We start from the raw sequence: 14,194 nt of genomic DNA on the forward strand, positions 1-14,194 counted from the left end.
CAAGCAATGCAATATGAGCCATTTGTGATAGCATGTAGCAAGTACTTGTAATAATTCATATGGTCTATACATAAAAAATATCCAAACGTTAAGACTGCATTTTGTGAAATCTATTCATTCTACCACTAGTAATGCACTAACCCCACATTGATATTATGTCTACACAATAAAAGGGAAAATGAGCAGACAATTAACAAAATAACCAAAAGCACCAAAAACTCTATCATTCAAGACTCTTAATGACAATATAAACTCTCCTCCATGTACATAATTGAGAACTCAAGCCCAACAAAGATGATTTATCTTAGAAGTCCAAACTATGCATAAGTGAAAAAAAAAACTAGATACTATAGAAGTTCCTCGCATTGGTAGACAAAGATGCTCAAAACATATGAACACTAGAAAACCCTTAAGAGTCCATACCTCTAGTATTTAAGGATGGATATACCCAATTGATTAGATCCAATTATCAATATAGCCTAAAATTATGTATAAGTTTGTTAATTTGACACCAATCAAACATGTTGACCACCATATATACACTAACACGGCTTTATTTGGTAATGCTAACCACCCAAACATAACATAAAGATTTTAGCAATTGTGTGCAACTAGATATTCCCATCAATAGTGCTAATACAAACACTACAATCCACTCAAAGACCATCATCCCAACTAACAAGGAATGTGCAAATGAGATCAAGTTACATCTTGCTTACATACCAAAGCAACACTTGCATTCAAATGTCAAGCTATAACTTTTCTTGCCGTTCGGTGTAAGAAAAGCTTGTACAATGTAATTGTATCATAGGTAGTACTATAAGCATACTACAGCCATAAGCTCAAAAAAATTATAGCAGTAAGAGCCAAATTGCAAAGCAATAGGAGCCCAATTATTTCTCTGGTTAAGGACTTGAGTTAAAATGATTCTGTAGAATTGACTCCTTGGCATCACGGACATCTTCAAATGCCTAGTGAGATTTGCATGAATGAAGATTAGAGAGAGTAAGAACATAGTCCAGTTCACCATTACTTAATCATTCTTTGCGTCAAGGTCATCTTTGAGTTAGAAGGTAAATTGTAATTCAAAGGGCTATGTAAATGGCCAACATGGAGTGATAAGTCTTGAGGTGGTACATCAAATCTGAAACGAGAGTAATGTAACAACTAGGTGCTATAACAGCCTAGTGCAATGCAGATATTTAAATTCACTGAAAATATCTCAACCATGTAAGTTAGTCAGTTGTAACTTATCTGTGAAAAACCTTTTTTTTTGCTTAGATAAGCAAATGAATCATATTGCTTGTATTGCTGATCTAGTTAATCTTAATGTCTAACTGTGAATGTCATTATGGTGCTACAAATTCATGCTGGTATGAACTAGGTAACAAAGCTCTCAAGCACATGTGGTCAAACACTTAAAAGCATACTCCATGTTACTTTGTGGAGAAGTTACAAGTGCGTTCACCGGTTCCATACCTACATGTCCAACCTGAAGCCTGAAAGGGAGCCCACTCATAAATAGCATACTAGAAAATTACCTTGAATCCAAGGATGAATTTCCCCCATGGTGTAAAATGTTCCCTATGGATTGTTGCAACCACATAGTCAACACAGGAAACAAAAAAAGCTGCAATAAAATCTATATAAATAAGCTTAAATGACCTATGAGACCTGAAAAAAATACATGATAGAGATACACAGAGCACATTCTGTACCCTCATTCCCTTGTCTCAAAACTAGTATGTCAGTCACATCAGACCAAAATAAAATGGGCAAATCCAAAGGTCAGGAGTCTGGAGTAACCCATTAAGACATCGAAGCTACAAGTCCCACTATCAAAAAATTACCTGACCGAGCTCATCATACGCTACCAAAACATAATTTACAGCCACCCATAGAACCAGGCTAGGAGTGCAGAAAATAGCCTACTAAAATCCCCAATAAGCCAATAGCCAGTACAAATAAGAAAGAGAAACCAGGCACTGGTTTATTTTGCAATGCTTCTGAAGTTCTCCCTCCAGACTTCCCTAGTAGTGTTCTCTGCAATTCATCCAACATCCAACATATAAATTATTCAAACCTATATACAATACCAACAGGCGGACACAGTTCAGCTTAAATAGATGAATATGCAATAGATCTTAATCAACTCAATGTAGAATTGCAAGCACTGGATTGAAGACATAGTCCTCTTACACGTTCATTAGCATGATTAAGATCTAGGAAACGATTTCTAAAGATAAAGTACACACAATAAACTGAGTTGCATGAACACTAATTTTCATGATTACCCACATCAATGGCAGAACTGATTGCCTCTGAATATTCTATAGCCAAGTACAAATTATTCATGACCCAAAAGTAATGTTAACACCTATGTGCACATTTTATTGCCTAATTTAACTCAAGACTAAGCCTTGTATTTACCAACACACACTTTCAGGTGTTTGGACCTCAATATTGGATCCAGGTTTTAAGTTTACAAAACTTCCAAAACCAACTGCCATCCCGATTCCCAAACACAAGACAGTCCAACACTAGGCCTATCACAAGTACAAATCCACAATCAGTCCACCAACACTAGGCCTATCACAAGTACACATCCACAATCAGTCCAACACTAGGCCTATCAGAAGATAGTCCAACAACACTAGTCCAATACTAGGCCTATCACAAGTACACATCCACAATCAGCCCCCACAATTTCTATGCTTGGGAAGACCCCCCATATGAGGCCAACTTTCGGCAGAAGCATCTCCCATTTTGTGTATTCAGTTGTGTGGCCTATATTCATGTGCCAAAGGAGAAGAGTGCCAAACTCGATGAAAAATCCAAGAAGCTTTATCTTCATTGATTAGAATACAAAGGGTATCACCTATTTGACCGATTGAGAAGTGGTCATGCGTCGTGGCATAATATTTCATGAGGATTCTTCCTCTTCTATAGATTTCCCTCCAAATGGTGCATTACACAATGGTTCTCACTCCTTTCATTGAAGCCCCCTATGAAGATATGCTAGGGTTTGCACCGAGGAAACACCACATGTACGACCAAGACTAAAACATTAAGACTTAGACAGAGACAAGCAAAACTCAAACCCTTACCCTAAATGCAAAAACTCAAAACTCAAACAGAGACAAATGCAGAGAGAAGAAACTCTAAAGTGAATGAATGTTGTAAATGAATGTAAGAGTGTATAGAATGCGCAAGGGCAGAGCAATACAATGTCGGAGAGATATGTCCATCGGAGACGGATCCAGAGTGTAGTAACCACCAATCAGAGATGAGAGAGAGCGGAGGCAAAGAACTTTCAAGCGACAATAGGAAAGGTGTTTAGTGACATAGACAGCGTGTTCGACAACAAAAACACAAGTATTGCAATAGTCATCCGGTGGAAGAGATGGCAGCAACCTGTCACCTAATACCAGATGCTGAAAACGTAGGCTTATCAAGTGTTATGATGACATAGCAGATGGAGACCTCCAAACAGTAGTGCAATGGCTGACAATAGGCTGTCTAGGGTTGGAGAGTGATGGGCTGCAATCCCTGATGGCTGGACAGCAGATGATAGGTGGCTGATGGCTGAAATTTGCGCGGTAGAGTGAGAAAGCTGCACAAAAGGATGAGGCTGAATGGTGGGCAGCCCGTCTATTTATAGATGTTGAAGGGTGCCCCAAAAAGTTGGGGTTCAGGGGGACCGCTGAAACTCTCTTGAACTACGCACCAAATTTGCATTTTTCATTAATCAAGCATGTTTTGGGACTGTTTAAAAATGCTAATCAACTGTAAAGCGTGTTTTAGCTCAACACCCCCTCTCAAGCCCAAAACTAAGCCAAAAAGAGAAGGCTTGCAACATTTATCCCAAGTCATCCCACCCCAAAGCAACTAGGGCATCGGACAAAGGGTGTATGTCCGCTACCCAATGGCCTACCAAGACTACAGAGGCAATGGTTATGTTACCAAGGGAGTCCAAGTGGTCACCCCAAAGAGGACAAGGCATTGGACAAAGGCTGCCCGTCGACTACCCGGTGGCTTACCAAGCTCTACAAAGGTAGATGGAACCACATTGAACTTTTTTTTTTCTTTTGAAAAGTAAATTTTAGGGGTGGCAGCTAATTAAGTAGCAATGACCTAGAAGACGAGAGTAGGATGGTACACCCGATATATCATGAAACAATACAAGCTTACCCAACCACTTGAGGATGGCGATGATGAGGGAAAGGTGATGAAGTATCATGGAAAGAAGAGTGGTAGTGTTATCCGCTGCTAGAAACAACTTAGGATCCATCCAATGGTACTCTACATAATTGGATGCATAGTATACTACATACTAAAGAATGCTCATGCAACATGTGTCACTTAGACAGTGTCCCTCGTGGAAAATTTGGTCACTTGCTCAAGTGTCCTAGTACAAAGATGATGAAATCATGCAATGCATAGAAGAAGGTACAACAAGAGGGAAGGATGGTGTCCAAGACAAGTGCCGGAACTTGCAAAATACCAAGAAGGATAGGAACCCCCTCTCAACCTGGATGTCGATGCCGAAGAGAAAAGATGAGCCGAATGATATCGATCTTTATGTGATACCGAGAACCATGTGGATGAAGATAATGAAGCATCCCTACTAGAAGAGCAAGGATAGAAGTCACCGCCCTGATAGCATCAAGAGAGATGTTACACGATCTGCTACGGGAGGGAAAGCCTCCATGCTGGTAGAAGAGCAAAACTCCAAGCAGATGAAACCATGAAAGAAATGGCGCACATCTCCTTTCTCCAACTCAAGGACTGGTGCAAACCTGTATGTTAGCCCTACACTGAAATACAAAACCTTACAAAAAGATATCAAATAATTTACAAGCACAAAGGTGACTAGTGAGATGCTCCAAAAAAAAAAACTGAAAATAAAAGAAAACAAGGCTAAGTGCAATGCAATGAGCATGTAAGTATACAACGGAATACTTTTTTTTAAAAAGGAAAAGACTAAGTATGTGGCCAACATCGCGTACGATGAGGTGAAAAAGCGGTCCTAGAGTACAATCAATGCCCTAGGAATGGATGCGTAAAGTGTAATAGGTGAGTCACTAGTAGATCAACCAGCCAATCCTTCAAGAGTAGTGAAGGAAATAGATGACTAAGGTTGTCCGTGTGCCACATGTCTAGTATCCAATGGGACAAATGGAGTAGATGATGCAACAGCCGGAGACATAGCCCCACTCGACTGGTCAACCGGAGTGAAGGTAGTCGCAACAATCTGTGGCGGTTTTCTCAAAGGAAGACCTTGGGCCTTGGTACTACACTCCTCGTCCACATGGACCGACCTCTAATAATATGTGCAAAATTCATTTTTCTTAGGAATTTGTTGCCAAAGGGATTGTTTCTCTGGTTTCATCAGAGAAAGTGAGATCGCCCTTGGTTTTGCTTGCCTTCGTATCTTGCGAGTTATTGCCACTCGTAGTTTTCCCCACCTAAAGAGGCAACCAAACCTCATGCCTCTAAATGGATGTGTGTGGAGAACTTCCTGTGGACTTGATCATGCAACCTCACATAACACAAGAATTGACACTCAAACTTGTAGAAGATCAATAACCTACATAGTGAGATAATGTGTGAATAAAATGGAAGTATCTATCGGGCAACTTCTTCAAGAAGAGCATGACCTAATCATCATCTAACTTCGAAAAGCCAACAAAAGCAAACTCGGTTGGTAAACGCAGAAACTCGACCAACTTGACTTTTAGATCATCCCCTTCCTTAATGGAAAACTCTTGAAGCTCAAAATCGAGATTGATACGTCGAGAGCAATCTCGAGTCACATAGCGATCAATGAGATGACTCCAACACTCAGATGCAAGGGGAGAATGTTGTAATTGAGAGTGGAACTCAAGAAGCAACCCTTGCATTAACTCAACATTGGCTGTGGCATATTGCGAGCTCTCCACTAATGGATGTGATCAAGGTGAGTTAATAATCGAGATGATGCCAACAATGAGATTCCAAAGTCCCTAGTATTCAAGCACTTGTTGCATGAAGTTTGACCAAGTGGTAAAATTCAATCCGTTAAAACAAGTCTTATTCATAAATGCATTTTTAGCCATTACAACAAGAATGATACTAGTAGAAGATGAAGAAGGTGTGTAATAATAATCGAGTGAATAAGGAAAATAGGATGGGGGAGCGGAACACACGGAGAAAGAAATCCTAGAGCACCCACTATGCATACGAGAAGTGCGCACAGTGGCTCCAAGGTTGAGCATGGGTGGATTGGATATGGGAATGGTAGCTGCACGAGGAGCCCAAGATAAAGACATAGGGATACGAAAAGCAGAAAATGGAAATTCTTGCGTATGAGTGATCCAAGGAATGTGTGACGACAATCCATAAGCAAAGGACAGATATCCTTGCATCTAAAAGGTCGTGTGGGGAGTTTGTGAGTGTTCAAAGGTAGTGAAGAACACAACCGTCCCAAAGTGAAAGGAGGTGGTAAAGTGGGGATAGGTGAAAGGTGCACTGTTAAAGGATGGCATTTCCCCTAACGATGCACCAAGAGGTGGAGGGAATAGAGAGTAGATAGATGGGGGGATGGAGAAAGAGAAAGTGTTAGGAGCGGAGATGAAAGATCCAACCCCTAGTGTGCTTTGAGTAGAAGTAGAATGTAATGCAAGATTTTGAAATGAATATGTGAGTAGATTAGAATGTGGAGAACGTAGTGATGGAATGAGAGGAAGTTGAGAAGTGTATTTACTTGCTCAAATGAAACAGATGGTGGAGATATATTTTATGAAGGGTAACTGCTTTGAGAGCCTCCTCTATCAAAGTTAACATACTAAAAATCATCTGGATCCTCATAACAAAAGAAAAGACAGAAGAGGGTTTCAACTGATATGACTCAAAAGGGTTATACAAACCTAACACAAGGCCTCGCTAAGATAAAGAAGATGGATCGCCAAACGTGCCAAATACTATAATCCCTCCAAGTTCAGAGATATAGCCAATCTTACTAATCGGTCCAAACGGAGTAGTAGCACTCGTTGGAGCAATGTAAACCGAACTGTACATGATACACATGTACTCCTCAAACTCTTCATTTGTAAGATGACCAAAACCAAAAGAAAAAGATGGTAAAGGTGAAGGTGTGTCTACCTTCTCCTCAAGACCATTATGTCTTTTGAGAGTCTCCAATGATGGAGAAACCTTAATAGGGTGTCATAAGATCCGAAAAAGAAGATGTCTGAGACATTATAAGTCAAAATCAAGTTGCATGTGAGACTTGAGTCTCGCTCAAAAACTAGCCACCACAATCACTGCAAGATACTCTCTAGAAGAGCACCAACTTTGATACCATGTGAAGCTATAATAGGGTTTGCACCGAGAAAACACAATGAAACCAACCTTCCTTCTGTACATAGGTGGTAATTCTCTCATTACAACTTAGTTACAACAGTAACATTTATTACGAAGCTAAGAAATGCAAATTAACTCGCAATCTTAAACAATGGACATCTTGTTGGCCCCAAAAATTGACGCCTCTTTTGGTATTTCTTTAACTTAATTGAAGAAGCAGTTGATGTACAATAGGATTTTTCCAATCCCTTTCAATATCTCAACTCCCTTTGTTATCTAAAATAACCAACAAGTCTTCAATTTGATTCACCTTTTGATTCGGGTAGCGAACTGATCTTCATCCGCTTTGATGGAGCTGGAAAATAACCCAAATTCATTGATTTACAAGTCCCTCCACTTGAATTTCACTGAAAACGGCTTCAGCCCTGTTGAATCCTAGTCTTGGAGCTTCTAATTTCTAGCACGCTTCTCAAGGCTGTTGCTAAACCATAATCTTTGCTACAAAATAGGATTTACAACAGAGAAATTTGAAATTTCTCGAACTCTCGTGATCTCGATGCTATAATCTTCAAAGCACGGCTATAGAAAGGTTGGGAGATCAAAGAGAATTTTGAGGAGAGAGAAAACTCAAACTTTCTTTGCGAAAAATTAAAGAAATTCAATCATTTACTGGTTGCCCTATCTCATAGCTTGTAGATGCTTTCATCTGTTGTTGAGAACCCTCTCCTTGTTGTCGTCTACAATAAATGTTGTTGCATGCCAGCAAGCCAAATGTGTCGCCTGCAGTTTGGGGGTCCCCAAGAGCTATCGCCTGCAGCCAACTTGCTTTTTCCTACTAGAAAATTGAGAAAAAATAGTCCCAATCAACTCCAACAGCTCCCTACAATTCACAATAGCAAAATGGTCACATTTTTCTTCTTCTTCAGTCACCTACCAACCTTCATAAGCAAATGTGCTAAATGGCAACCTTTCCAAATGGTTTTTTCAACATTATCCATAATTAAATATAGTCTTTAAATACTGAAAATTAATCTAACAACTATTTCGATGCCCAAAAAAATAATCCAACCAACCAATAATTAAATTGGCTAGACAACTCCCATTTCGAAGTGTCTCTACGCCATCTTTGACCATCAAATTGAACTTAGGTACCATTAAACACCACTTATCTAAGGTCACCAATTGACACTTATGGCCAAATGAATGACCTATGCCAACAACTAGCACCAGATACACCAAGTACCTGTGCAGCATAACTTATAGCAACTTTTATCTTTGACATCTCATAATTTCCTCAGATCCCGAGCTTGTAAATTTATTGTAGCCCTAGTTACATCTCACGTGTACAATATTTACTTAACCATATGATTAAAAATTAATCCACATGTTAAGTGAGGTTTCAAAAATGCATGTCCTCATGACAACCCTTCCCCTTAAAATCCTTATAATCGTCCTCAATTGCACCGCAAGATGCATCAAAAGTAAAATAGTAGACAAGAATTTCCACAAGGCATCATAGTTAGCACAACATTGTGCATTGTTACTCAATCATTCCATATGCCCAACACATGCTGAAAATTACCAACCAATATAACATAACATAAGACACAAAGAATTATGTGACATGTCTATTTCTCATAAGCTCAACTCATCTGGCAAAACCAAACCTATTAAAATATGTAGGATCTAGAGCATGGCAAATACGGAAGCTATGGAGGTTGAAAAAGAAAAAAGAAACTCATGAAAACATTGATCCTAACAAAGACAAATTGTCACACAAGTGAATTAGGTTCCAAGATTGAGACATGGACTCATAAACACAATCTTGTGTGTGGACAGTGACATAAACACTTTACTAGAAAGAAAAGAGTATTATCATTGCATTAGAAAAAGAGTGCAAGTACAATGCTTTATAGAAATTGAGTGGTGGTACTTTCTTCTATTGTGCATATGGGATTCTGGTCCTAAGCCCTCACTGCCCCTTATAAAGGGACTGAAGTAGGTGTGATTGCAAATATCTCAACACCCCTCCTCAATCACAACCAAAAATACAAAGTGTGTAAAGGCTTTAGTGAGAGCAACACCTGCAAAGTATGGACACACCATAAACATGACAAAACACCAGAGATTGTCGCAAAAAGGGCTTAAGTGTAGGTACCACAAACATAATGGTCATCCAGAGACTATAGCAACGGCCTCACAAAGTGTACAGAGGCTGTAGTACAAGGCTACTTGAGGAGTTTATAAGTTTATGTCTGAAGCATTAGGGCTAGAAAATACAAAGCTAAAAAAGTCTATCTAAATAGAAGGACTGATGAGGTTTGTCCCTCTCCTGGTGGTCTTTTTCTTCTTCTTCCTTTGCTTCATTTTCTTCTTCTTCTTTGACTCCAACTAAATAGGCCTTTTGGGACCACTTTTTGGCGTGGCAGAACTTCTCAGTGTGTCCGGTCCTTTTGCAAAAGTCACAGAAGAGTTGACCCCTCTTGCCTTTGTACCTGTTGCCAACATATAATACATGTTCATCTCTAGAGACGCTTGCTTCTTCCTTTAGTTTTTAGCTTCTTTTCCTCCTCTAACAATGATGCTTGAATATCAACAAGTTCAAGGTTTGGCATGTTGATTAGAGTTGTTGATACGTTATTATATTCAAGAGACAAACTTTTAAGCAGAACACCCATACAAACATCTTTTTCCATTTTAATGTTGATTCTTGCAAGTTGGGTTAGAAGTCATTCCATGTAATGTAGATGCGTAGCAAGTGATGTGTTGGACTTCATTTCAAGCCTGAAAAACTCAATCAAGAGACCATACTCTGATGATTTAGACTATGCACCAAACAAAGTGTTAAGTCTCTTCCATGTATCCTGTAAAGTATCACAATTATCCACATGGTGAATACAGTTGTCGTCTAGCTCTAGTTTGATAATGGCTTGAGCCTTATCATTGTTCTTTTGCCAAGTGACTGTAAGATCCACATCACGAGGCTTCTTTTCTTTTCCAATAGTAATGGCCCAGAGACCCTTCTTCATCAGGATGGGTTTGATGCAAGTCTACAAGGCATGAAACCCGACTCCTTTGAAGCAAGCAGTTGGAGAGTCTTTGCTTATGTTAGATGGCTGGAGCAACAGCAAATAACTCCAGAATTCTCAGATTTAATCAGTGGAAGAGCAGATTACAGTGTGTCAATAGACACAAGTAATGACAATGTGAAAACACACTATGTAAAGACTATGTCCGGGTTTATGTCAAACTCAAATCTTCTTAGTTTAGGGTCGTTGATCTTCGGTCAATGAATCCAAGTTCTTCTCCCCCTTGATTTGATGTTGGTAGACAGTAGATTGGAGTGGCAATGGGTTGTTCCAAGTAGCAAAAGAGAAAATAATGAGATTTTTTAGCTTCAGGTGAAAATGGCTATGGAGTTACAGTTAGCACCCTGATTTTTTTTACAATGCAAGAGCTATACTTGATCATTTTGAAAACTTTTTATATGAGGATAAAGCTTACTTCATGGGCTATCAATGCCCTATGGAGTTGGGCAAGATTGTGCTGTGTACACAAGGAAAAAACGGCTTGATCAGAATTGCGCCTGTTTCAAGCAACGACCACATTTTTGCACAATGCTGAGCCGAATCATCACCAATGTTGAAGCATGATGTGCCATCAAGATGCGTCTGAAGTTGAGGAAGATTTCCCTAGAAAACGTCATGATAAATGGTGGCTTGTAGTGTGAGATCCATAAGCTCCAAGATGCCTAGGTACTGCTTGGCTATGGAGGCCACAGGACAGATCCTGAGAAAAATGACAATGCTGAGTACTGGACAGGGCAATGTCAAGTTCTGAGGTGATACAGAGAAGCGCCTTCAACAAAAGAACAATGTTCTAGAAGAGAGCTCCTAATGATACGGGCTATAAAGAGAGAGATGGAAGCTCCAAGGAGGCAAGGTCATGTCTGGCTATGGCTGCCATGAGGTGACTGTGAGATTCAAGTGAGGAATGGGAGTCATGCACTCAACCTGAACTGGACTAAGATGAAGCGAGCTGAGAGGAGTGAAAGGAGAGCTGGACCATGCTCAGTTGAGCTCTGTTGCCATGTTAAAATATGTGGGATCTAGAGCATGGCAAATGCGGAAGCTATGGAGGTTGAAAGAGGAAGAAGAAACTCATGAAGACATTGACCCTAACAAAGACAAATTGTCACACAAGTGAATTAGGTTTCAAGATTGAGACTTGGACTCATAAACACAATCTCGTGTGTAAACAGTGACATGGACACTTTACTGGAAAGAAAAGAGTACTATCATTGCATTAGAAAAAGAGTTCAAGCACAATGCTTTATAGGAATTGAGTAGTAGTACTTTCTCCTACTGTGCATATGGGATTCTGGTCCTGAGCCCTCACTGCTCCTTACAAAGAGACTGAAGTAAGTGTGATTGCAAATATCTCAAGAAAACCATGGCTAAAACATCAATGGTATCATAACATATGTTGTTGTCCACAAAACCAACTGAATGCCACTAAATATTAATGATCATACACTCAAAACCAGCATTCATTCGTTAATCAATCCCTGATAATCATTAATCAATGAAAAAGTAAAGTTTTAGAGCTACGTGAAAACCATATCCATTTGCATATCAAACATAGTGACTAGTACACTAAATAGTGATCTCCTGGCAAACATATTGTCAACTACAGTACCCTAAATATATGTTGAATACATCCGAGATCCACTACATCTAGAGATTTCCATCACTAAAGAGTAGAGATGCTAGCTCCCTCACGAGCATCAGATAATACTCTAGACCCCTGCTCTACTAAACCTGATTGAGCCTGAACAAAATTTCGCTCCAAATGAAAAGCATCAAGGTAAAGCTGCAACAACTAAGGATGATCTACAAAGTCATCCTCCATACATTTGGCATCCATTGGTGGAAAGTTGTGAAACTTCACCAAGTACCTTCTAGAAAAATTCAAAAGGAGATGAACAAAAGATTCAACCTTAACCCTGATCTTCTACTCTCTGTGCGCCAAAATCTGCTCTGGTACCAGTATTTCATCGAGCTCTTCAACCTCCGGCTGAATTTCAGCAGATACATCCTCTAACACATCACCATGAAAAGGCCTAAGCAAGCTCATACGAAAGGCATTGTATATCCACCAATATGGAGACAATTTAAGCCTTATAGCATGCATCAATGATACTCTCCAACACTAGAAATGGCCAATAGTATCTCGTAGACAGCTTTGGATACAATCACTCTTTGCCCTTCATCTTTTTCAGTCGTGCCTTTTCAAGGCGCAGCAATACATAATCGCCCTCTGCAAAGTGCAAAGCATACCTATGCCCTCTTTTGCTTAACCTAAGATCTTTGAAGCGTATACTTAACCTTCTAATAAGCTGCATCCATGCTTTCTGTATAGCGATCAACCTCAAAGATCTTATCTTTTGTGTGCGAAATAGGGGATACATTCTTACCACCCTCTACCACTACAAAAGGAGCCTTACCAATGGAATATATGCAAACTCAACCAATGGCAAATATTGTTCGCATTGCGCTTCGTTGTCTGTTACATAGCACTTCAAAAGATCTAACATTATGAAACTAGCCTCCTTAAACTAACCATCAATTTGTGGATAAATAAAGAGAATTTTGGCATTGTGTCCATGTTCTTAAACAATCCTTTCCAAAACAAACTTATCATCCATGGGTCACAATCACTAATGATCAACTCCGACATACCATGATACTTAAACACATGCTACATAAAAAGACACTATACGATCAACCTTGATATTTTTCCTCATGGAAATGAAGTGGGCTTGCTTGCTGAAACTGCATATGATAGTCCATATCCCATCATTTCCTCTTAAGTGTACGTGAACGCTCAAAGATAAAATCTATAGCAATGCTTTGCCAAGGCCTATTAGGAATAGGCAAGGGCTGCAATAAACCACGCATCTTTTACCTATCATACTTAACTTTTTGGCACACTGTCCATGTCTTGACAAACTCCTCAACATCATGCCTCAAAGCTGGCCAATAAAAGGAGTGTTCAACTGCCTTAACTGTTGCGTCAATACCTCTATGACCCCCATAAGGAGGAGCATAACTCTCTGTCATTACCTTGGCCCTCAACTGCTTTGTGACACAAAGTTGTCCATGCAACATCAAAAAGCCCTCTTGAAGTACGAAATGATCATGCCTCTGGCCATTGCAAAGCTAATCAAAGACATTTTCAAAGTCAAAATCAACAGCATATTGATCCTTCATGGCATCCAACTTAGTGTGATAAACCATACTAATAATCGATTGCATCAACCACTACATTCTTTTTGTCATCTATGTGCACAATCTAAAAGTGAAACATAGACAAAAAGTTTACCCACTGCATATGCTTCTCAAATAACTTCATCTGAGTTAAAAAGTAGCGCAAAGTCTGATGGTTTGTCTGCGCTATCAAATCAGCTCCTAAAAGATAATGTTTCCATGTAAAAAGTGCATGATTACAGCTAAGAGTTCTTTCTCATAGACCTGCAAATTCCTCTCTCCACCATGAAGAACATGACTCTCGTAAGCATCCACATAACTATCTTGCATTAAAACAGCCCCAATGTTGATTCAAGATACATCACATTGCACAATAAATAACTTCTAGAGATCAAGCAACACAAACACAAGATTGCAAGTCATCTTTTCTCTTAATACATCAAAAATGCTGAAATTTCCACTGTTGTCCATTTGAATGGTATATTCTTCTTTTGCAAAGTATGCAATGGAGAAGCAATTTTAGTAAAGTTCCGTACATACTTCCTATAGTAGGAACATAGATCCATAAAGCTATGGATCTC

The 14,194-nt window shown here is 39.4% G+C and overlaps 1 protein-coding gene across 3 annotated transcripts in view; it reads right to left on the reverse strand.

Annotated features, from left to right (window-relative positions):
* Positions 1-694: 694 nt before the first annotated feature.
* Positions 695-14,194, reverse strand: part of LOC148033227 (vesicle-associated protein 1-2-like) — a 41,879-nt gene continuing 28,379 nt past the window's right edge. For all 3 annotated transcript variants that reach the window (XM_087681122.1, XM_087681120.1, XM_087681119.1), the window contains one exon: positions 695-2,043. In XM_087681122.1, the coding sequence (XP_087537248.1) occupies positions 2,031-2,043 (13 nt within the window). In that variant the 3' untranslated portion in view covers positions 695-2,030. The remainder of the gene's footprint in view (positions 2,044-14,194) is intronic.

The sequence above is a fragment of the Lygodium microphyllum genome, chromosome 7 (assembly GCF_053477565.2).
Source record: "Lygodium microphyllum isolate KBCC chromosome 7, Lygodium_microphyllum_v1.1.10, whole genome shotgun sequence".
NCBI lineage: Eukaryota > Viridiplantae > Streptophyta > Polypodiopsida > Schizaeales > Lygodiaceae > Lygodium > Lygodium microphyllum.